The following is a 26338-nucleotide window of genomic DNA, read 5'->3' as shown; positions in this document are numbered from 1 at the left end:
CAACGTTTTTGTTATGTAGCCTTGAAAAAATATGAACAAGAAAAAGAATTTAAAAAAAACAATTAGAAGAGTTAGCTTTGATTGGTTCTAATTCCCTTCCACGCTCATCTGCAAATGTTTCTGAGTCAGTAGGTTGTATTGGAGAAGGTTCTTCCCGTCCCCCCTATCGTCCTAGTGCTTCTATTGCTCGTGCTTCTTCTACATCTATTCCTTGCACTTCTAGTGATGCTACTGCTGCTGCCCCTTCTAGTAGTGCTGCTCTTCTTCGTCCTAGAGTCAGAAAATCTAGTAAGTTGGACAATTCTTTTGTATCGCGTACCACTCCTGGTGCACAACCCTCACTTGAGAGCATGGGCTGGAATAGGGAGATACATGAAGCTAGAGTAAGAGCAATTTGCAAGTTTTGGTTTTTCTGCGACATTCCATTTATAGCAGCCAGGTACTTCAAGTTTTCAACTTCATTTATATTTGATTGTTTTACGTTCTAAGTTTTAAAATTTATATTCAATTTTATACTTTTAACTTGATGTTGAAAATTTGAAATATGCTAATTAAAATATTTTTATAAATGTAATAGGACTCCTTATTGGCAAGGGATGATTGATGCAGTTTCCATCTGTGGTGCGGGGTTCAAAGCCCCCACTGAAGATGAGTTGAGTGGCCCCCTCTTGCTAGATATGGTTGAGGAGATGAAACTTGAGTTGGAGGACCACAAAAAGATTTGGAGCCAAAAGGGGTGTACCATCATGACAGATGGATGGATAGATAGGAGGTCCAGAACCCTCCTAAATTTTCTTGTTTCTAGCGGAGGTAATTCATCATGCTCTACTTCTTGAAGTCTAAAATTTAATGTATACTATTATTGAATAATGAAAAATTTTGTTTTATTGAGTATTGATTCTTGATTCTTGAATGATAATTATTTTGTTTAATTTTCACTTTCAGGATCCACCATGTTTTTGAGGTCCATAGATGCTTCCTCATGTGTGAAAAATGCAAAATTCTTATGTGAGACTATTGAGGAGGTCATAAGGAAGGTGGGGGAAGACAATGTTGTCCAAGTGGTGACAGATAATGCAGCTAATTATGTTGCTGCAGGTAAAATTTGAATTTCTAATTTTCTAAGTTCTACTTGTAAAAATTTGTTTTAGTTTTTCATTAAATTTTGAAAATTAAAAGTTTTTTAATACATCAAAAATTTTCATTGTTTACTAACTAATTTAAAATTGCTGCAAGAAAACTATTGATGGAGAGACACCCAAAAAAAATTTGGACTCCATGTGCGGTCCATTGCATCGACCTCATGTTAGAGGATATTGGCAAGCTTGTATGGGTGAAATCATGTGTTACCAAAGCCAAAAATCTTTGTAAGTTCATCTATAATCATGCCTTGGTCCTTAGCACTATGAGGAAATACACGAAGGGAAAGGAGTTGGCTCGTCCTGGTATCACAAGATTTGCCTCTAACTTTATCACACTAAAATCCTTGCTGAGTTCAAGGTTAGAGTTGAGGTGCATGTTTGTTGGTCTAGAATGGAGTTCCTCCTCCTTTGCGAGCAGCCCTGCAGGGATAGATGCAACAAAATGCATTTATGATGATGATGAATTTTGGGAGCCATGTTAGAAGATTGTGGAGGTAATTTAAAATTTAAATTTTAAATTTTAAAAGCTTAAGTCTTAAAATTTTATAAATTAATTTGTCTCATACATATTTTTGTTTTATTTTCATTGTGCAACTTTGCAAAGTTTCATCGTGCAACTTTGCAAAGTTTCATCATTCACTAAATTGTTTTTTTGTTTAATTGTTTTGTAGATCACCGAGCCCCTTGTAGCCCTCCTACGAGTTGTTGAGGCAAGAAGCCCTCTATGGGCTACATTTATGAGGGCATGGATAGGGTCAAGGAGACTATTAAGGCCAAATATGTAGGAGTTGAGGAAAACAATGGCCCTATTTGGGACATAATTGATAGGAGATGGCAAAATCAGCTTCATAAGCCCATCCACGCAGCAGCCTATTACCTCAATCCGGCGTACCGTTTCCTTGATGATTTCAAGGCAGATGAGGAGGTTCTTAGTGGCCTACACACAGTGGTATCGAAGATGTCCCCTAATCTCACAGATATATTACTTGAGATGGATGCCTATAATAATGCATCAGGGCCCATTTTTTCAAGTCAAATTTGCAAAGGTCCTACAAAATTGCAGCCAGGTAAAGATTGTAGCTTAAGCCTTATACAATCTAGTTTATAAATTTCTAGCTTTAAACTTAAAGTTCAAATTTTGAAATGAGACTAATATTTTTTTGTTTTCCTTTTTTCAAAATTCAAATAGATGGTGGCAAATGTTTGGGCCTTCAACCAAAAACTTTCAGCAAATCGCCATCCGCATTTTGAGCCAGCCAAGTAGCGCTTCTAGATGTGAGCGCAACTCGAGCATGTTCGAGCACATCCACTCGAAGAGTTGTAACAGGTTGTCTGTGCAGAAAATGAATAGTCTAGTCTTTGTGCACTACAACCTGCGCATTAAGATCAGGGAGATTTTGGATAGTGACACCTCTCCGATTACTCTAGAGGAGGTTGATCCAGAGTCTGATTGGATCACTGAGGCTACTGATCCTGTCTTTGATGATGAGGACCTACAGTGGCTTGACTAGGCAGATAGAGAGGGCCAGGCTGAGGCTGTGGCTATGGCAGCAGAGGACCAGAGAGCTCCAGTTGTTCCTAGTGGCAGCTCACAGACATTGGCAAAGCCAGAGGCAGAGAGTACAGTTGATCCTAGAGGCACCTCACGAGCTGATGCTATGGCTACTGAGACATCCAGGACCTACCTTAGACGCCTTACTAAGAGGCATTTTGTAGATTATACTGAGCCTGAGCCTGAGGTTGAGGCTGAGGTTGGGGATGAGGATGAGGATGACGATGACGATGAGGATGAGGATGATGATGAGGACTCCGACTAGGAGCCATAGCTATAGACTTATAGTCTTGTTTTAACTTTTTGTTTAACAATTTAACAGTAACTTAATATATGATCAGCATTTGGAACATTTGAATTTGATGATGACTATTGAATCTTGATGTGTTGGATTTCATAATGCATAAATGATAATACATATACATTTTGATGGTTTGCATGGATTTATCTTAGTTTGACTTTAATTACTAGTAATATAGTATTTACTTTTAGCAATTTACCTTTGTAAGTTTGTAAGTTTGTAGTTTGTAGTATTGTACATATGTAATCGATGTTTGACTTTTAAGTTTTAAGTTTTTAACTTTAAGTATGTGGCATGTGCATTATGATCAAATTATCTTCTATTTAATGATGTTATTGTGTCTTTACGCTTTATTCAATAATGGGTGCACGGAATGTTCTTTAAATCCTAAAAAATCCCAAAATTTTGAGGTTTTTTCACTTTGCCGAGTCACCGCTAAGTCACTGCCGAGCCAAGTCACGAGTCAAGTTACCCTTGCCGAGTCCGAGTCCGAGCCGAGTCCGAGTCTCGTTACACTGGAATGAACACTCCCATTGATTTGCATAACTGAGGTGGTAAATTATCTTCCTAAGGGTTGCAAATGTTGGAGAAGACAAATCAGTCTTTCCATTGTGCCAAATTTGTGGCCTAGGGCCAGCTTTGTGGAGTGAGAAATAAGTTGGAATTTGCTACAGGAAAATCATTGTTTTTGGAGCAATTCTAGGCTTTTATCTACTACATTTTGCATTGTTTGAGAGTAGATATTTAGGGCATTGGTAGGGTTTCTAAAATCTATTGTAATCTGACTTATATCAGAGTTTTTATCAGAATTTGCTGCCCTAATGTCTTATTGATGTAGCTGCATATTTTCCTATTTGTAATCAATGTCATTCAAAAGCAATTGCATCTTCATTGTTAATTGTTTGGTGTGTTTTTTGGAAGCATATTATTAAAGTTTGGCATTTAGAAAGCAATCAAAATTTACATATGCAATATATCTCTTCCTTGCAAAGTGTTTGACAAAATGTCAAACAATAGAATTTGAGAAGGATTTGGTGTCTCACAAAGTTATAACCTATTGGGGTTATTACAATAGAGGCATTTGGACATGTTAAAGCATATGGTGGAGTTTTTGATGTGAAAAAGCCCATGCTTTTCTTTTCTAAAACATGTCATTACTTTCATTAACACTAGAAACTGATAATGGTGGGGAATTTAAACGTAAAAGCACGTGCTTTTGCATTCTAAAAACACGTCTTTACTTTCATTTGCACTAAAAACTCATAAAGTGGGGACTTGGAGAGAAAAAGCACATGTTTTGCCACTAGAAAAGTGTCTTTACATATTTTTCATGAGTTTTTGATCAAACAAGCTTGAGTGGTGATTTTTGAGAGGAAAACATGTGTTTTTGACAGGTAAATACCCACTTATTTTGGGTATTTTTAGCAAAAACGGGATTTTGGAGCAAAGAATCCCAAGATTCATCACCAAAACTCAATAATTTCCACATTCAATAGGGTCGCTTTTGTATTAATCTCTTAAGGATAAATTTTGGCTCATTAAAAATGTAGATTTGAAAGGATTTGGTCACAAAACAGCCCATTTAGGGCACATTTTTGCCCAAAAAGGACCCATTTTCAGCCATCTTTCTCCATCAAATCCAAAAGTTTTTCTTCCAAGGTAAGTTCTTGGGTACTGCTTATCATTTGCAGCTTGTTTATCATTCTTTTCAATTTGAATTTGATGCCCTAGACACCATTTTTAATATGCATTACATATTGCATATTACTTGGTCAAAATGGTTTCTATTATGATGCATTTTTTATCTCCAACTTCCTACACTTGGCAAGCTATGAATTTTGACTCAACAATGCATTCGTTTTGTAAAGATTGAGTCAAGATTCAAAGTCTATTTAACTCTCATTCATGCAATTATTGTAAATCTGAAAAATCTCATTCAATCCATTTTCAGACTTTGCATAAGAGATTAAAAGACTTCTTCATTATAGGGCTTTATTGCATATATGTTCTCTTTTTTTTTTGCAAATCTCTTCATATTATTTTTAAATTTGCATTTGTTTTGTAAATAAAGTGTTCCTTATATCTTCCATCTAAATTCTCCATGTTGCATGTCTAAGTACTTCACCTTACTTGTATGTGTAGTCGAGATTAAAAACCTCATTCTTAAAAGAAACTATCATTAAAAATGAGCTCATTTATCACATGCTTTTCTTTCCAAAAACACCACTTCCATGCTTATGCGCACTCCATTCATACTTTACATACCACTATCACGTGACTTAAAAACTTGTGATAGTGGTTGCTTGCATGTGATTGCACATTCAGTGTAAGTTACCGATTCTGATTTTGATGCAGATGTGGATGAGGGAATCAGATGTACAGATGTACAAGTTTTTTTGGATTTTGGATATATATATATATGCAAAGAAATGCAAGAAATATGCAAAACTAAACCATTCCATAGCATGATACTTCCCCATTAATAGTTCAACTTCAAACTTCACAAACACAAAGACTTCACAAACACAAAGTGTCAAATATACAAATTGAAATAACTAATTAGTAAATTTAAAATTACTCAAGTTCAAGATTCCAATGCAATTTGAATTACAAAATCAAAACTTAGTTCATGATTCAATATTGATCAATCAAGAGTCAAGACTCAAGATTCACAAATCAAATTTAGTCATTTAGAATCACAAGGATTCTCAAATAAATCTACATTCTCATCATCATCAATTAAACACATGCTAAAATTGTCACTTAAGTGACTTTTGGCATCTAAAAGGAGTTTTGGTTGTGGGTGCTTTCTAGATGCCCTGGATGCTTCCCAAATACTCCCAAGAAGCGCATCCTAGGATTGTGGGTTCTTGGTGGATGCATTGTAGCATGTCCACCAAGAACCTGAAGTCCCAAGATGCGCTTCTAGAGAGAATCCATACAACATCCTAACACACCCAAGCATGCGGATGCATCACATCCAACATCCAATCATTTCAGCAGAGGATAAAAGGACTTTTGGCTGCGAGTGCTTTCTAGATGCGCCTGGATGCTTCCTGAATGCTCCGAAAAAGCACATCCTAGGACTGTGGGTTAATTGGTAGATGCGTTGTAGCACGTCCACCTAGAACCCACAGTCCCATGATGCACTTCTTGGGAGAATCCGTGCAGCATCCCAACATCCCTGAGCATACAAATGCATGAGATCCAACATCCAGTCATTTCACCAGAGAATTGGTATCTAAGCATTTACTTATAATAAAAATACAAAAGCTCATTATAAATAGATGCCTTTCCATTCATTTCCACGCATTTTTCACATATCATCATTTCTGTCCGCATATGCCTTCATACACAAAAAACCCATTTTGGGGTGCTTCACCATAAAAATGCATATTTGTTAGCTCGAACATTTGCGTCCATTCACTGTTCCAAAAGTTTCCAGCAATACTCCATGTGCAATGCTTTCAAAAAACCCCATTTTAAAAAGTTTTCCCCCGTCTAAAGAGTTGTTCATCCTTCGTTTTCTAAAAGTCCTTCAATCATGCATGCAAAGAAGAAAGAGGGACACGAGGCAAGCAAGATCACATATGGAACCTAGAAGGAGGTGAAAGAATGATTACAAGCATATAACGCTTTCAAGACAAAAATGGTTAACGAAAAAATCAAGGGTGCATATTCATATTCTAGTTCGAGATGCTTGCACAAAACTTGAGCACATCATTCATAAAGCATTCCTTTGGCAGCATGAAGACCAAAATGAATGATGTAATAGAAAGTTGTGTCTTGTCAGGCACCTTAAATATTTTCATCATGAATTTATAATTTGTAATTGACATATTACATGTGGTGGAAAACCAAGATGTGATTGCATGTGACAGTATCATGTGTGAAGTTGCTTCATGTCATCAAGTTGCAAGTGTATTACGCATGCAACTTTGAATTAGTCAAAGTTAGTTAGGAGTTTGTTAGAGAATAAGTCAAGGTGGTTGAGGGTTTCAATAAGTCAAGGTGGTTGAGGGTTTCCCCTTTCTTCTCCACCTTTCTCTCTCTTCTTTTCCTATATAAAGGAGGGAATCCATTGTAAATAATCATCTTTTGGCAAGACAAGAAATGCACTCTAAGACTTTATACTTGTATGTAAATCAAATTGCTTTCAATAAAAGAGGCAGATTGTTTAGCGACTTTGTGCCAATTAAAACTATTATGTGATGACATTTTCTTGAGTTAATTGTGAGTTTTAATGCTTTGATTCAAGAGGTGTTTAATTTCAATTGTGCACACTTTGAGTTGCTTGTTGCATTTAGAGTCAATTTGAACTTTTGAAGACTTTGTGCTGGCAGAGGAACAAATTGTGATAGATAGTAGTGGCTGCAATTACTTAGAGCTAAAGACTTTGGGCTTCAATTGTAAGTGTTTTTATTAAATTGAGAGTATCCAACAAGAGACATTGTGCCTTAATGGCTACTCTACTTGAATTTGCATGAGACAAGCACAAAAGACTTTGGGTTCCTGTTTTTGTTTCACAAAATATAAAATAGTAAATTGCTCCCCTTGGTATGTTCTTATGTTAATTCCAGAGTCACTGGTATTATTGTAGCAATAAAACACTTTTTTATTATTTGTTTTCTGGATTTGATTGTGTGAACTTTTTGAACCAAAAATGTGTGTTAAAATGTTGACACATTGCTATGACTCATCATATTCAAGATTGCTCAACAATGAGATCTCAAATGGCAATCCATAGCTCTCTATTCATAGAGTGCAAGGGTTTGTAATGGAGGCTCTTAGTTTGACCTAGTTTGTGCCCATGCAAGTACACCATAAAACGAAAGATTCAAAGATCAAAATATGCATGCAAATGAAGATGCAAGCTAATCTAAATGATAACAATGCAAGAAAGGAAATCTAATCTACAAAAGGAAAAAACAATGCAATATTAATCTATGAAGCAAATATGACTCTAAGCTAATATGAAAAATGTAAGGATGAAGCATGATGATGGAAGTCATGGATGCATACGAGAAGACAAGAAGAGAGAAGTTGTAATGAAGCTCCAATGTCCAAACCCTAATGCTCAAACTCCTCCAAAATCACTCTCCAAACCTGTAGCATAACAATAAAATCTCCCTCTATAGCAACTAACATCTATTATTCTTTATGAAATGAGATGGCACCTTATATAGTCAATTGTGGAGGTGGGAGGCTTCTCACAACCAATATGGGATAATAAGCCTTGATCTATGTGAGACAAAATTCCACCAATGAGAAAAGAGGAGTGTTTGACAAGAAAGTGAAAAGAGGAAATTAAGGAATCCCACTTAGAAATATGTGCATTTAAGTGTAGAGAAAAATGATTTTTATTTAATTTATTTTCTTTTTTTCATCGTAAGGAGAGATTTAAGTGGGGATTTTATTTATTTAATTAAAAGAGGGACAAATAATAACACTGATGGATTGTGGAAATCTGATAGCTCTAAAAAGCACTTTTTGTTAAGTTAGAAAGTAGTAGTCGGAAGCAAATCATTCCTGAAAAAAGAGGGATTGATTAAGATAACCACCCGTTTTTAAATTCAGTTAAGTTCCTGTTGAAGCCACCTACAGTAAGAAGGGAGCCTCCCTCCCCTATCGCTGAGAGGAGAGAGAAATCTCACCACATTGTTGCCTAAAGTCATAATTTTGTAAGTCGTGATTTCAATGACTTACAAAGATTTTAGCCACTGAACACTTAAGGAAAAACCAATTGGAGTTTAAGGAAATAAAAAACAAGCGAAAGTGGAATTCGATTTCATTCAAAACAATATAGGGTTGGACCAATCCAGATCAACATGGGCAACCTAGAGTCCAAATTGACATGGGAAATTTAGAACATAAATTGAATGAATTCAAATTAAATTTTGCAAATAAAAAGTCGGCCACTTGGAAGGAATTCACATTGTTTAAATAAATTATTTTTATTGATCAAAAAATGAACAAGTCAGCACAGCCAAAGGTCACAGCTCTTGACCTTGATTGCCTATGTAAAGGACTGAAAGCCAATTTGTCTTACCACAAACTCAAAAGAAGATCAACTTCCTCAATAAGCAGTGAACTACCTGTCCTAAGAAGCAGTGACCTCTCAATTACAAGCGCAATCTTGGCGAAATTCCAAGGGATAAATCTCTGATTTTGTACAATCAGAACTTCAAATTTGCAAAGAGAAAGTGATCTGGGCTTAGAATCAAGTAAAATCAGTATTATCTCTTGCCAAAGAGAAATCTGGGTTGAAACCAAAGAGAGTCAATCCCTATAAAGCTGGAATTTGAAGGAAATTCACATCAAAATTGAAGCTAGGTGCTCAGATTTCTACCTTCTAGCCGACTAGATACTCATCTCAATGAGATTTATTATTGAAACCTTTGAAGGTTTGAATAAAAGATGAAATCAATATCTTGAAAGAAATCTGAACTTAATGATAATTTCACCAAACTCCTTGTGCAAGTTTTTAAGTCTTGGTTATGAAGTTTTCTTTTCAAACCAAGATCCTGAAATTCAAAAATCTAACAGAGGATGCTGATTCCAGGTCTGAGGATATCAAGAGCTACATTTGGGAACTTGAGGAAGAATAGACAAACCCAAATGAAGAATGACACGAAGGAGATGAATCCTGCAACCAGCTTCACCTCGAGTAACAAGAAGATTAGAGATACCAACCTTGGACCAGTGAATATGTTGCAAGCTAGGGATCAAATGTTTAGGGGCAATCATTTGAAGATGGCAAGACAAATGGTGAAGAATGGAATTGTTCAAGCAGCTGCTTGTCCTCCAACAGTGCAACGCACAGAGTTGGTACTTGAATGTACCATGCACTACAATCCACAAACCAAGGGAATTCACTATGATAAAGACAAGCAAGTGATGGTGGTCCTCAGTGAGCAAGCAATCAGGGTACAGGGATACTTTCAACATAAACTGCCACAAGTTTGGTGTACACAAGATGAAGGAGCAATCTCTAAAGCACTATAATGATCAAGTTGATGTTTGAACAATCAAGATTCACGAGGAATGGTTGATTGAACAAGGAAGCTACCACCCCAACCTATTGAAGCTATCCAAGTTGACTAAATAAGATTTTAGGGACTAGGACATCCTCATCATCATGTTAAGTAGGGTCATGGGAGAGTCACAAGAAACGATTTTTGCGCTTTGGATGTTTTATTTCATAGACAAGAGATCCACTGGAGATGTTATGTTTGAATGGGCCAAGACAATAAGTGATTACCTTGATATCCATTTAAGGATGATAAGGAACACAAAGGCATTTCATATAACTTCTTATTTGGTCTATATGTTGGCTATAGTATTCAGGTATCCAAGATTGAATAGCCTAGGACAAGTTGGAACTAGAATGGGACAATTCCTTGTACATGAGTGTTATCAAAAGCTACATCTCCACAACAACACACACTTCAGAATTTTCAATGATCCTTTAGTAATTTGAATTATAAGAACACTATAAGAGGCTCCACATTAAAGGTTATCCAAACAAGCTTAAAAAAACATGGTTCATGGTACATTCAAATTCCTAAGTTTAGATACATTAAAGTCTAGGGGAGTACTGAATGTCCCCAAAAGCTTTCGAGGTGTCCTACTAATAAATTAGTGGGAAGTGGCAAGGTAATTAGTCACCTATGACAAGACTCAAATACACAAACATAAGCAAGGGGTTGGATTTCCATTCAGTATGGGAGGTGAAACATGTCCATCTCTTGTAGTAGTTGAGGTCATGGTGAACGAATTAGAATTTTATGCCTTGGGATATTATAAGGCAAGAGAGAAAATTGATCCTAAAAAGAAAACCAAGAGTGCATGTGGAAATAGGTTCCATCATATTCCACACTTAAATTATTGGCCATATCTAGCCGATGATTTGGAGATTAAGAAGAGAATGTTCTTAAGGCTAATGATGGATATGAAAATTTTAAAAAAATGGAAGCAAACTCAACTCCTTGAACAATTGGAAGAGGATAATAGAATCATTAGAGGAGATTTCAAAAAGACAAAGAAACATGAGTTCGAATCTATTGACTAGTTGGATGAAAAGGAGATCAATTTGGAAACTTTGACAATCCCAATTTCATTTTTCACCCAAGAATGACTAGATACAAAAATGGAAAGTCTAGTAAACAAAGGAATTCAACCAACATATGAGAAGATGAAAAAGGTAGAGGATGTTGAAGAGGAATCATCAAAACAACCTTAAGAGACAAGTGAAAAACAAAAGGATGAAGCCAACAAAAAGAGGAAAAACCTTGGAAAAGCTTCGCAAAGCAAAGATTCAAGGGGTAAACAAATAAGGATTAAGGAGCCACAGGTGAAGAAACAAAAATCACAAATTCCATCAAATGAGACTGCTACTTCAAAACAAGGAAAGACTATTCAAACAAAAGGCAAGGAGATGAATCAAGATGTCATTGTTGAGTTAGAGGCCAATATTTTCCAAAGTTCTTCTAGATTCTCTCCTATAAGCCCAAGAAAATTGGAAGTTAGTTCTTGTTCACAATGGATGAGTGAAGATAAAATGATCAATGTTGAGGATTCTCCTAAAGAAGGAAAAATTCCACCTCCAAATGGAAGGCCGAACAAAGATGTAGCCATAATACCAATTGAAGGGAAATACAAGCAAGAACCATATAGAATGTACAACACTACCTCATTGAGGGAGATGTTACAACAAAAGTACATTATCAATCAATAGTCAGTTGAGAAAATTGAAAACATCATAGAAAATTTGGGCAAAGAGAACGAAAATCAACCAACAATTTGTTAGGATTATTTAGATAGAAAATAACAGTTACATGCAAATATAACCAATAACACAAAGGAATAAAGCGCACACAAATAGAATAGAAGACTCAAAGATTTAACGTGGTTCACCTAATCTTGGGCTATGTCCACAAAATGAAGAGTCCAATATTATTATCCAGTAACTTCAACCTGTTACAATCTTCAATCTCCCTTACAACTCAATATCACTGCAAGAAGCTATATATTCCCTTTAGAAAATCCTAACCCTAAGCCAATATTACATTACTTATGTCAACTTAACAAGTTAACCCTAAACATACTTGATGAGTCAACCTTGGGAAATGCTTGACAATCAACTCGAAAATGCTTGATGAGCTAACCAAAAAAACAATTGAAATTCTAGAAGAAAAGAATGTGGCTCTTGCACAACCTCCTTCATCCATGCCTTCAACTCTTGAAATATGATCTTCAAATTTTTCAAATTTTCGATTGATTCTCTTTCAAGGGTGAGAGCTGGTGCAAATTTTTTATCTCTTCACTGAATAGGATTGAATACTAGCTTGAGAAACTCCCTAAATTGTTGATTTTCTTCTTGTTTCCATTGTTCACTCTTTGTTCCATAATTTGAATGGTTCTATGAACATCCTCAAATTCTTGTATCTTCATTGTAGTCCCCATATCATGCTCAATGATACCATAGTCTCAATGAAAGATGTTATCTCTTGTCTCATCTCCTCTTGAAATGGCAATTTTAACTTTGTGAGGTTCAAAATCACCCCTGATGACTTTTGCTAAACTCCTTGTAGGCATCAATCAACACAACGAGATTAACAGAGTTATCAAAGGTGATTTTGAACCTCGTAAACTTAAAAAAGATAAGATAAGATATGATAAGATAATAATACTAATATCCAACGAAAGACCACAACGGATCTATGGGACTGAGCATACAAATAAGAGAGCCAACAAAAGCAGGAGCACCAAACGGTGTCTGAGAAGAAGCAAAAAGGCAAGAACAGAAAAGCCAAGGCAAGAACTAGGGGTCCTTCCTTGGCAAAATGAAATCGATTACAAAAGGGTATAACTGTGGATGATCACGAGTCCTGGATCATCTCTGAGAACCACTGGAAGAGTGTTATTGCCTGGAAAGACTAATGCAATGTCTCACAAATCTGGAGAGAGTGATACTGGATGACCTTTTCACAAGGAGATAAGACAAGAGAACATCTTTATTCGAGACTATGATATCATTGAGCATGATATGGGGACTACAACGAAGATACAAGAATTTGAGGATGCTCATAGAGCCATTCAAAATTTGGAACAAAGAGTGAGTAATGGAAACAAGAAGAAAATCAAGAAAATTAGGGAGATCCTTGAGCTAGTATTCAATCTTATTCAATAAAGAAATCAAACATTTGCAGCACCTCTCATCCCTGGAAGAGAATCAATCAAAAATTTGAAGATGACATTTCAAGAGAAAGGTATGGATGAAGGAGGTTGTGCAAGAGGCACATGCTTTTCTTCTAGAATTTATGAGGCGCTACCATGCAATTACATCAATCAAAGCAAGACTTTAGGCCATATGTGCAATTTGCAAAGAATATCAGCCTACCAGAGAAAATACTATTCAACAATTGCAAGCAACGATAGGAATTTCTGAACAAATAAAGGCAAATGGAATGAACAATATCAACGAATGGTATTTTGCATTGGTTTTCAAGAGAGATACTCTTCAAAAGGTTAAAAGTGATTGTCAAGGCCTCAGTTCAACTACTCAAGCAATTCAAGATGAGGTTCAAAAAGTGGTGAAAATGGGCATTTTAATTCAAAAAAAGAAAAGAAGAAAATGTGAATTTGGAGATTTTAAGAGAAAGAATAAGGGCTCTCTACTTTGAAGATTGCAACACCGTCAAAAGAGAGCAATTGAGGAGAAGAGTTGCAACATTCAAAGCTTTGGCCTTTCATCGCCTGTGGGCATAACAATATGCCAGATTGGGGAAGAAATCTTGCCACAAGTATTTCTGAGTTAGTTATTGCTAATTGGAAGATACAAAGGTGCCAAGTCCTCCAATGGATGAGCTTAATGATATTTTGTCTAGGTTCATTAAATTTGCAAAAAGAGAAAAATCAAAGGAAATTATCTTCTAAAGGAAGATTTGATGTAAGTCTATGTGGAATTTAATTTTCTCATTGGTTGATAATTAGGGGCTTAGTTTCTTTTATTGGTCTACAATTGGGTGGCTTTTGATTGGTAGCTTATACCTAACCCAATTAACATTGGCTCTTTAAAAGTAGTATAATTTTTCTATTGGCCTGTGGCAGTGCTTTAATATCATTGGATGATAGTGGTGGCAAACCTAATTAGGGTTTGTAGTCGATTAATCTAGGCCATTGATTCAAATTTAATCTTGTTCATTCATTGTAATTGAGCTCCTATATAAGGTTTGTTCCCATCATTTATGAAAGAGAATTTTTGCTACATAACTGCAAAAATTTGCTCTACTATTCATTGTTGTCTTACATGGTGAATAATTATGATCTTTTTGGAAGTATTACATGGTGATCTACATTCCTCACTTGGAATAGATTTGAGTTCAAGTATCTAGCTAGAATTTTCTTTGAGTAATTTAGTTGAATAAGAGTAATTGTAAATGCATCCTTGCTTGACTTGATCATAGACCAAACCACTAGCTGCTTACTGATTGTGAGTCTTAGCTTGTGTGGTTGAATGGCATTTGAATGCACATAACTTCAACCCATACTTGATCTTTGATCTGTACTCGTAGATGGGATTTAAGAGAATGGTATTAATTTGAAAATTGTTTGAACACACCTTAGAAGCTTGCACTAGGTGAGTGGAGTTGATGACAAGACTACATCTAGTAGAGTCCAAGGATACTCACTCTTTCTTGCATCCTTAGGTAGTAATAGAAGTGTTTTAAATTCACCAGTTCAAGTTGAATTTTGTAAATTGCAAGTCAACAGTATATTTTCATGTCATAGTGTCAAGCTATATCTATCAATGTTAAGTTGATAAAATCTTGATGAACAGTACAAGTCCCCTCGGTGATATCAGCATATCACATTATTATCACAAAGTGAGTATCCATCACTTAAAAGAACATTGAAGTCACCTTATGATCTTGCATTGCAGTCTTAGCATAATAAGCATCTTTATTCAAGAGAGGATTCAATATCTAGGTGTTCTATCCTGCATATTGTAGCAGAACAAAACTCACATCAACAGGTGACCAGCAAGTCTAGTTAAACTTACTGAATTTGGAAAACTTAATTATTCCAGCTAGTCTATAGCTGAGACTTGGCCAATCAAGTGTGAATTATTTCTTAGAATGAATCAAGATATGAAGACACTCAAACCTAACAGTTTATGGCAGAAGACATAGTATTGCTTTAGTGCTTTGTCACTGCCATTGTTTGAAGGGTTTGGAGAACGTTTGAAGCTTGGTTAAAAGCAATAAATTATGGAAAACAGCATGCACCATGAAGATTAGTGCACTCCCAAAATATTTGATTTGGGCTTGGTTTGTGATTTCAAAGGCTGCCTCTGGACCTTGCAAGAAACACTACCTCTCAACTGCATTGGGGGCTGCCACACCTAAACCCTCACTCTAGGTTAAAAAAGTATTTTAAAAAAAATTCATTTTAGGCCATGCCAGATGCTAAAGCAACTTTTTTTTTACTCTTTCCTATTAAAATCCCAAGTAATTGGATTACATGTATACTTCTGATTTTCCAAGTCAATCCCTATTCTGAGTAAAGCCCATATGGCTGTAGCGGCATATACAGACTTGTCTGAGATACAAGTCCAGGATTTCGCATAGTGCTAGTGATGTTAGGTTGAATGACTAAAGATCCTCTCTACCAATATTTATGAATCTATATTATGAGTTTTGCTTATGACACCGTCGATAAAATAATTCACAAATTTTTGTACACGTACAACACTTGAGAATATTTATATATTTAAATATGATGTTTCTTTCAATTCAAATCTGCTTTTCTTAGTTCTACCCATTTGATCAATATATACTTGTTTATGTGATCAATTTCGCTTCTACTTGATAAGTTTATTATGTCACCAAACTTGAATTCTCAAAGGGTGCATGGTAAAAGCTTCAAGTTCTTAAATAGGCTCTACACTTCATGATTTTTTAATTTGCTAAAGTGTGAGCGCTGAGTTTAAGTCCAAGTTAATAACATTTTGCTGAGTCCAAGTATTGTAACTATGGTCCCAATCCTTAGGGGATCCATTTCTGAAAATCCCAAAAGATCAAGCTGTCATTGGAACTTGGACATTCTCCATAAGACTATTTCTGGAAATGCTTGTGGGGATGTAATTGTGAGCTGTAAATGTGACATCTGTTTCCAAGTCAATTTTGGGAACACCACCACTTTCCTATGATGTTTACAGTACATTTAGTGTATTCAAATAAATCAAACTCGGTAAATTAAGATAAGGTAAATTTATTAATGTTCAAGAGCAAACACTGAAAAGGATCTAAGGGATTGAAAGCGCACAATCAATGAGACTAACAACATGAACACCAAATGGTGTTTGGGAAAGAACATAACACAAGTAAACAAGAAACCAAAAGAGAAGCAAGACCAAGGCAAGGACTAGGGATCCTTCCTTGGTATAAAGAAGTCTAGCACAAAAGGGTAAGGCCCAGGGCGATAAAGAATCCTAGTGCATCTCTAAGTACTCCTAGAGGGGTGACATTGTTGAGTGATCCTGCTGCAGGATCTCATGGACTTGGAAAGACCGGTGGTAGAAGTGCTGACCAGAAGCTTCACATCTCGAGCAGGAGGCAGGGGCAAGAAGAAGGCAGTAGAAAGCTGATCTAACACCGGGCTCTAGAGAAAAAGAAGTTGCAGTGGTCATGGAGTTGCATGGTCTCCTGAAGGTAATGCACAAGACAACTCTAGTTTGTGTATCTGAAGAAGGTAGATAGGAATTGACAATATCTCAATAAGCAGTAATATCTCTCTCTAATCTTATAGTAGGTGGGGCCCTGGAAAATGAAGTAGGTCTTACTCTCAACCTCAGCTAAGGCACATAGCCAACAAATCCGGTCCTCTCTATCAACATCGTGATCGATCTGGATCCAAACCCTATAAGAACCAAGTTGGAAGGAACCCAGGGAGATACACAGGGCGTGGCTCCAACATCGTGACAAGAAACCTAGGCGCCCAATAGTCCTATCCTGGATATCCAAAATCTGATCAGTATAGAAGGCCATTTGTGGATGTAACTCCCCCAAGGGATTACTCCAGGTCATGGCAAAGTAATGTCTATAAACATCAAGTCTGACATACTCATTTAACTCATACCTCGAGAAGGAGGTGAGCAAGAGCATCCAACGAGAACTGGAAGGGGGGAATTTTGTCAATCTCAATCCCAATCGATCCCAGCAAAGTGGTGGCCTGAGTATACTAGTAATGGCCCCTAGTGGCAATGTCGGTGTCAACAATGGCTACTGAAGAGCAATAGGTCAGATAAGAGTAGTGGTGTTGATCCACTATGGAGTCCACAAAGCCATGGGGGCAATGGAGAAAACCAAATCAAATCAAAGATAGCTCCTAGTCTAAAGGGGTGGGTTCCAAACTTAGCAAGAATAATATTGTGCAGAGTGGACCGATAGCATCTAATAATGCACTAGAGAAGAAGCATCTGAACCTGCTCCATCGAGGCCCAATCCAAACCAAAGAGGGAGGGGCCCCACACCACAGAGCCATAGAGAACAGTCACTCTAACTAAGGAGTCTAGGAGGGACAGTTTAGATGTAGTGTCCTGAAAATGATATTTGAAGCACTACCTCTCCAACATGGCTAGGGAGCCCATCCCTTTGCTGACCATCAGTTGAATGGTTGGTCTCAAGCTAGAGTGAAGCCTAGAGAACTTAACCCCAAGGTAAGTACAAGAGGAAGCAATCTCGATCTCTTGACCCTGAAAGTAGAATTGTAGATGCAATGTCTTCAAGCAATTGAAGACAATAACCCAGGTCTTGTCCATATTCACAACACGCTGACATAAGTCACAAAAGGATGCTATCCCATCAAGAAGCCTTTGAAGACCCTTTGGAGAGGAAGCCATAAGAACCACATCACCAATGAAGAGAACGATGGAGATCATAACCTGATACAAGTAGCAGCCATTGCATGGGAGTGAAAAGTCCCTGAGAAAAGCCTTGAACTCATTGATATTGATGTCGAATACGGTTGCCGAGAGAGGACAATCCTCCTTCATGTCAATGGTGCTCTAAATACAATGGGAAAAACCCTCTGGAGTCTTGAATCTACCCACAATAGCCTCATAGAGCCTCATAATAGCCTCATAGAGCCTCATAATAGCCGTCAATAACATCTCAGAAATCCCAATCTCTCTAAGTCTTGGAAGAGGACCACCCAGGGGATGGAGTCAAAGGCCTCATGAAGGTCTACAAAACAACAGTAGACTTTCGTTAACGATGTCGAGCCTACTCATTAAATGCACATAAAGTTAGGGTATGGTCCATAGTTTGATAGTCAGCCAAAAACCCTGCCTCCCCCCTGGCCCAACAAAGTTTCCTGCTAAACTCTTTGATTAAGATAGTCTTCATCATTGTGGCATAGAGCTTGGCAAAGGTATGCCCAATCATGATGGTTCCGTAGTTGTCGGGGTTATAAGCCACCCCTAACTTATCTATCAGATAGATCACATGCCTCGACCAAGAATCAAGGAATCCAGTGCACACCACCCTCTTAAAGAGTGTGGGAAGGAGTGCAAGGCCAAGCAACCAAGCTTGAAGAGCATAACCTAGAAACCTTACTCATCCGCCACTCTATTGCATCTCATGGATCTAACAACCTTGTAAATGTTGGAGGGGGTGTAAAGGTGGCGTTGGGGAAGGGGAGTGAGGCGAATAGAGGGTTGGCCAGTAATATCATGAAGTGTGGAGGTATGAGAGGTGAGGGAGCAAAGGTCAAAGCTAGAAGCTTGGGGGGATGGCAGGCAAACAAGTTATGCCTGAAAAGCTTAGGGTTGTGGATAAGCGGGTCATGCAAGGATCTACACTGAGAAGAAATGAACAGGGCAATTGCAACTAGCGACGAAGGAAGCGGTGGTAAGATAGACACAAATGAGTGTAAGTGGGGGAGCTAGCAACAAAGGTCAAGCACAAAGAGCGGTGAAATGTTTTAAAGTCATCATCATACCATTGGTTCATACGGCAAGTGTTATAGCGTTTGGGGCTGAAGGAGGTGGGAGTAGTACGCTGCAAGATGGAAAGGAGAGTTGACTCCCAAATCGTTGCAGTCAATAATTCGAACATGGAAGACGCTTGACTAGAGTCCGTGAAGCGGTCAAGGGGGGAGGAGACGTCTAAGATGGAGGGTGAAGAGGTTGCGGTCACTCTCCGAGAAGAGAAAGAGGGTGCGGGGACAAGTCTCAATGGGTGAGGGGTGGGTGTTGCATCCCAATTTTTGACCTAATTTAAATATAGCCGTTGAGGTTCACATGAAGTCAGTTGGCAGTTTAATTTGTTATGATCCTGTGAAAATGGTAAGATAGTTGTTATAATTTCAAGTGAAGATAACATGTTAGTTGATCATTTATCACGAATTCATGAAATTGAGAAAATGGTTAACCATTATGATTAATTATGATTAAATAATTTATTATGATAATATAATTTAACTACAGGGAATTTCCTTGCAGGAAACATGTCGAAGCGGTGGAAGCATTGTCAAAAAAGAATTAAGTAGGAGCATCACCATCACTGGGCAAATGGGTTGTGGACCTAGTAACTCGAAAACAGGATACATCTATGGAACCCGCATGAGCTATTTAAATATATAATTTAATTAAAATAATTGAATTATAAAACGTACCTCATAAGAAGTTAAATATCATCCATGGCTTGTACTGTTGAGACAAATACTAGACCTGGTGCATGGTAAATCTATGGCAAAAAGGAATAATAATAAGAGTTTACATTATTTTGCGCTATGTATATTTGGAAGTGCGTGGAGACTATATCATTAGTAGGAGCCGGTATTTCCTTTTTCGAGTCTCTGTGTGTTTGAGAAGAGGCTAATACTTGCATTTGAGGTCAGAAATTCTCACGTTCCTCTCATTGATATATGCTTGCAAATCTGGAATAACTATTCCTAATCATGCAGTGATTTTGTGGTCAGTAACTATATGATTTTAGTGAAATTTGTTTTATATAGATGCATTGTAGATCTGAATGCAATCATCAGAACCATCTTCTTTCATGTTAAACTTGCAAGTATGAAATGTTGATCTCTGCTCCTTACCGTGTAAATAATCTGACCAAAGATTAGTGACCAGCAAGGACCAAATAGAGTTCAAGTTCTTAAGATCAATATTAAATACTTAACCGATCATGAAGTAACCTTCAAAGTTTTTAAAATGCAAATCTATAACAGTTGGCTAGGATCAGAACTTCTATATTCATGATTATTTATGACTTGATGAATGAACCTTAAAGATTTATGAAGAAGTTCTTCTTAACTTCTTTATATCCAGTTGAATAGTATCTCTTAAAAAGAGTTTCTAATTGTATTAAGAAGTTGTATGAATGTTGCCGATCTCAAGAACAGGTTTTATTTTGTCAAAATTCCTGATAAAGATAAAAAGAGTAGATTACTGATAATTTTTCATAACACCAAGGAATTCACCAGCATTATGCCATAGAATTGGTGAAGAGGTGTAAATAATAACAAGGTGATCATAATCTTTCAGACACCTAGGATTCACCTAAGCATAGAAGCCACGGAGGGGTGAAGAGGTGAAAATAAACCTGCAAGAATCAACAATGAACTCAAATTTGAATAATGAATAAATAATAGCTCATGCATAATCCTGTTATTGTAATCTCCTGTTACCAAGTTGTATGGTGTGTTAAATACCAAGATGCCTAGTGGATGGCAAGATGACCCCTATCTATTCCGGGCAGGGAGGGCCTTTCTCATTAGAGAATGTGTGGGGATAAGATTTGGTCCGAGGTTGGGTGGTTAAGCCCCTGACAATGTTTCATTTCTCCCCAAGTTGTTGGACGTACAACAAACAAAGATAAGATAATACATTCAGTTGTTGTCGGAACAGGTATCTTTACTTTTATGATGTACATGCAAGATGAAGGTAAGAATAATTGAGTTATATCATCATTATAGTTATTTTTACAATTAGTTGCGAAGGACAAATTTATCTAATAAATTGATATATCAAACTTCCATTTATATGAGCATATCTCCTAATCTTGAGTTCTTGCTACAATTAAGCAATCAAAAGGAAAGGAATGATACAGTGGTACCTGAAGCCCTAATTGATTCAGTGGTAATTGGAACCCTAAATGATACAGTGGTATCGGAAGCCCTAATTGAATCAATGGTACCAGAAGCCCTAAATTATCCAATGGTAATCAATGCCCAAATTGATACAATGGTTTGTGATGCCCTAATTTTATATAGTGATTTTTAATGGTAATCGTCATTTGACTTTGATATAGCGGTATTTGTGGACTAATCTGGGTGATCGCAGAAGCCTTCTTACAATGATTTAGCGAATCAAGTTCCCTAGTATGTGTATTTAAATTTCTATATTAAATTCCTTGATGGTGCTTTAAGTTCTAGTTAAGAAAATTTTGTCTAACTGATTTTAACGATAAATCTCTTTCACATGAAAATGACTGATACAACTACCTTCCTATGAAATTGAAGTAATAGTTGTCTTTCTTTGAGTATGTTAATTGTTAATTAAGACTCGAGAAAATGGGATGTTACAATGAGCGAGAGGAGATGGAGAGCGAAGGGGGGGAAATGAATCACGAGGTTGAGGAGGGCATGATCGGCCAACGAGAGGTAGGCGGTAGTGAAACTATGGATGGAGGGAATAAAGGAGTCTTAGGTAAGAGTGTAGTCTACCATGCTAGTATCACCATAGTGAGGGCAATAGGTAAAGAGCTCGGAACCAGGGAAGCACAAGAGATCATTCAAAATCATGAGCCCAGAAGACTCGCAAAGTGGAAGGAGGTGGCGACTATAACTGGAGAGGGGTCCACGACAATACTCAAAGGTACATTGTAGGCCCATGCTGGCAAGGTTAGTCTTCATGATACAGGTCAAGTCTGATCCATGGTCATGAAGAGTTTGAAGGTCCCTAGTACGTGAATTAAAGTCCCATAAAATAATGATATCACCCATAGCCACAAACTTGGGGATGCACTCGTGCAAGTGCATAAAGGGGTCCCCGTCCTCAATACTCTATATGGCATATGGCAAAGAGATCAATGGAAAGTAGCAGACGACTACAAAGATATCACTGTAATGGCGACTCGAACGACCACTACAGATCTACAAGAATCTAGCAGAGATGTTAGAATGAACAACTGGATAGAGTTGAAAAGACCATCTCTGACTAAGCAATGCCACCAGATCCATGAACAACCCCAAAAGCACATACCTCATCTCTACAAATAGACAACCATTGGTAACCAACATATCTAGGAAGAGGACGTGGGGGCTCTCATGAGTCTCAATAATAACCAAAATGTCCATAGACCCCACCGCATCCCCAAAAAGACTAGGTAAGGACCATAAGGAGCCATTCCCATTCCAACGGTTGACAAGAAGAAAGCCAAAGAATGGCTCAATCTTGTCCAATTGCTAGCAAGACCATCATTTGGCCTTCAAGGCCGGTCTCAATTCCCAACCATTGGGGGGAAAGTCACGCATCACTGCTTTGAGGTTCCGAATCACTGCCCATTTACCGTTGCATCTAGCTTCAGCAACAAGGCCCCTGGCTTGTTTCAACTCTGCCACCTGAGATCTCGTGAGATACTCATCAAAGAAAATCTTAGTGGGAAGAGGGAATAACATCCTCTTTGCCCAAGGAGCTTGTAGCCTGTTAGATAGAGAAACCAGAGGAAGAGAGTATTAACTGGCCCAAGACAGCATTTATCCAAAGCAATATCAGAGATGCCAAGTTGATCACATAAGGAGTAACTGGCTGAAGTGGGGTCCACAATGGAAGTGGGAAGGCCCCTGATCTGCAAATTGAGTTCATGAGCAAGCCTCACACATTCATCATTAATCTTCCCTTGAACCAACTTCTCAACACCCAAAAGAGATGCAGATGCAGTATTGTTGCATAAAACCCATGTTTAACTTTTTCCTCAGTTTCGGACAGCAGGTTGGAATGCTGAGCCACAATTTCAGTATGCTTGTCCTTCATGATGTCCAACTCTCCCAGCTACACAATGACAGAGTCTAAGTCAGACTTGATACCTTCTGTTTCAGTGGTGAATGTGGTAGAGAAGCTACTCAAAAGAGCCTGACTGTTTTGTGTCTGCTGAGGAGAAAAAATATCCTACTACACTCTGACTTAAAACAGCAAGCTCTTCCTTATAACCAAACCCTCCCCTCTCTAAAAATTAGAACAGTCACATTACAGGAACAAATAAAAAAGTACTTTTTTCTTTCAACCAATCTCATTTCTGTTGCTTTAACTACCTCAAGGCTCAGCACTACTGCTGCAACTACCTCACAAGTGCTTCCTCATTGTTCCCTCATTCAATGCAATCTTTTACTGCAACAAAGACAGATGCAGTCTGCAAATTTGAAGTTCCAAACTGACGCTTGATCATCACTCATAGGGAAGAATATAATGACTTATATGAGACTAAGTTGCTGTTTTGGGTTCAGATTCATGTTCGGTTCAAGGGTCCTGTTCACAGTTGGACAAAATATTTTTTGGGGTTTTGGCTTCAGTTGTGTGGTACAAAAACCATGAAAATTTCACACTCACACATCAATGAGTTTATAAAAGAACTTTAAAATTAATAATCAATTTGTTTTCAATATCTTCAAAAAGCCACTTAATCAACAATGTAGAGGATGTCCGCCAATAGTGGCATGTTGTGATGGTTAAGTTGTTGAGTTGTTATCCTTGCCATCAAGGTTCAAATCTAATGGGGATGAGGTCCCCCATTTGTGGCCTCACTGGTTCATAGCTCCAGGTCAAAGCGTTTACCCCTTTAAAAATTAAAAATAAAATTTAAAATTTAAAAAAAAACAATGTAGAGGATGTCACTACAATGTTTTTCTTTTATCTCCTGCCTGTCCCAATTCATACCCTTGTAATTCAAGTTTAGTATTAAAAAAGAGTTTTAAAAAATCAAGTCTCAAGTCTCTGACTGTCTAAGATCTCATTGAATATTGACTTAAAAACCGGCTCAAACCTATGTTGTTGGGAATAATTGTAACCTTCGCGAATAGTTTGTAACCTTCGGGGATATTATTAGTTAAGTGTGTAAATTGTATGGTACCGAAGGTAGTTAATTTGTGATGGTTCAGTCAGACCCCTTTGGGTACTATATGTAAACTGCCTAAGTGGCATTAGATATGAATCAGAAGTACATTATCTTACATTGTATTGTCATGAACATTAATGGAATTGGCAGTTCAGTTCTATGACACTCTGTGTTACATTCTTTTCTTTTCTATTCTGCAGTAACCCTGTTCACCCGTGACGGTAAACATTTGGTGCCATTGCTGGGGAGCAGACCTAGAGCCAGCTCGAACCTGGATTTGAGAAGCTCTTGACTATGATAGAATGGTGCATTTTGAACATATAACAAGAATTTATAAACCACTGAATGTTTTCAATTCTGATTTTTAATTGTTTTTTGTAATGATTATGAAACTTTTACTCAAAAAAACATGCATAATATGTTCACTTTTACTTATTTATATCAACAACTTTTGCATAGACATTTAAAGTTTCAACACTGTTTGTCATCAAGAATTATGAGAAAGTTCAAATTCTCTGTACTTGTAAGATTCTGCAAGCTAGTTATATCCTTTCATTTGATATTGTGGAGATAAAATTTGATGCTTAGGTCTCTACTATCTATACTAGAAATCATATTTCAGTTTGAAAGTGGATCATTAAGTTAAATAACACAAAATTCAACAGCTGCATTACTATGTTAAGTTAAACTGTGATTGTTGGATTGCTATTGTAAGATACAATCCTCGTTCCAGTTATTCAATGTAAGGATGCAAAACTACCAGGATACAAGAAGTTAAACACAATTGATGTGTAGAGATATTATTTACTTAAAGCTATATATGTTGAAGAGCATCATATGCCATGAGCAACAAACACATTACAAAAGGGGCAAATTGAACCCAAGCATAAAAGGAAGATCTACCTATAGGTATGGTGTCATAAAAGTTGTCTCCTCGTAGCAGAAAGCCATAGAAAGTGACTAGATGAGAACTAGTAAGAGATCCATAGCTCAGGAAACACTGATGCCCGTGTTTGCATGGGCGTGATACATACAACTTTAATGTATCTGATTTCGGATCTACTCTGCCATAGTGCATGACATGTGGATATAGCTGCCAGTATGATACTCTAAGGTCAGTATAACAAATAAGACATTTTCATCTGAAGCAAATTCTAAAATAGATTGCAACGAATAACTCACTGAATGATTCAGAAGACCTGCCACAGGCACCAAGCATGTTTTTAACTTGTTATCTGGAAAGAAAACCTTCATGCTATTTGAGTACCAAAGTTCACAAGCCCATAGGAAATGATCCCATGTATAAAACTCTGGAGGAAATATTTCTGGCTTTCTTGAAAATAATGTAGAACATAGGTTTTCATACTGTGCACGGAGATGCTGTAGCAGACAAAATAACTGATTTAGAATTTAAACATAGACAGGAAATCGAAATTGTGAAAGTTCAAAATGATGTGAAACCATTAGTGAGTTTCTTATTTATTCTTGAGCTGATAGTGAAAAAAGCTGCAACTTAAGAACTAGATTATTCTGGATGACCTCTTTTGCCTGAACAATTTCTTCCAACAGAAGAGTACCCTCCAAAGCAGTCAGAGCCTGAATGCCAAAACTTAATCCTATTAAACAAGAAAATGTTAAGACATATAACTAAGCTTTCCTTTGTTGCTTTAAACATACACAAATGATTCAACAAATCCTGAACACAATACCTGTATTAAATGATTTTGGGAGTGATGCAAAATATGGCCAAAATTCAGATTGTAACCTGTGGCGTTCTCTCATGCTCCACAAAAGTGTAATTGTTTCAGAAGCAAGCTTGTCGTTATTCTCCAGCACTTGTCTCTGAGACAACACATTTTGTAAGGTCACTTTTCAATCATCAAAAGAATAAAAAATAGTTTGATTTTCATATATTCCTGCGAAACTATGTTCACTGGCATGCCACTTTTCCACACAACTAAAACACCATACACATTGAACAAGAGAGAAATGCTAACAATTAAAGGGAAGGTTGGAAAACAACTTCATGCCACTATTTCAGAGAGTGCTACAAATAATTAAATAAGCGAACACTGCAGATAGGCCTTCCGACCAATAGACTCAATTTATTCTGCTAAAAAGAGAATTATACCATACAAGATGTAGAACAACATTTGTAAAATCAAAATGCTAATGCAAGGAAACAAACAATGCAAGGGCATAAGACAATGTATGTTCT

The 26338-nt window shown here is 37.1% G+C and overlaps 1 protein-coding gene across 4 annotated transcripts in view; it reads right to left on the bottom strand.

The window, feature by feature from the left end:
* LOC149538187 (SET domain-containing protein) overlaps positions 1-26338 on the bottom strand; it is a 190685-nt gene that overhangs the window by 33777 nt on the left and 130570 nt on the right. For all 4 annotated transcript variants that reach the window (XR_016356006.1, XM_089799579.1, XM_089799581.1 and 1 more), the window contains exons 6-9: positions 25830-25962; positions 25660-25736; positions 25303-25500; positions 25024-25213 (exon numbers count right to left, since the gene is read on the bottom strand). Coding sequence is in view for 3 of the 4 variants with exons in the window: in XM_089799579.1 (XP_089655705.1) it covers positions 25024-25213; positions 25303-25500; positions 25660-25736; positions 25830-25962 (598 nt within the window). In the remaining variant the exon portion in view is untranslated. The remainder of the gene's footprint in view (positions 1-25023; positions 25214-25302; positions 25501-25659; positions 25737-25829; positions 25963-26338) is intronic.

The sequence above is a fragment of the Cupressus sempervirens genome, chromosome 9, assembly GCF_028749045.1.
Source record: "Cupressus sempervirens isolate cs-2001-9-10 chromosome 9, ASM2874904v1, whole genome shotgun sequence".
Classification (NCBI taxonomy): domain Eukaryota; kingdom Viridiplantae; phylum Streptophyta; class Pinopsida; order Cupressales; family Cupressaceae; genus Cupressus; species Cupressus sempervirens.
Note: the sequence above shows the minus strand (reverse complement) of the source record. Positions and strands in the feature narration are given on the sequence as shown.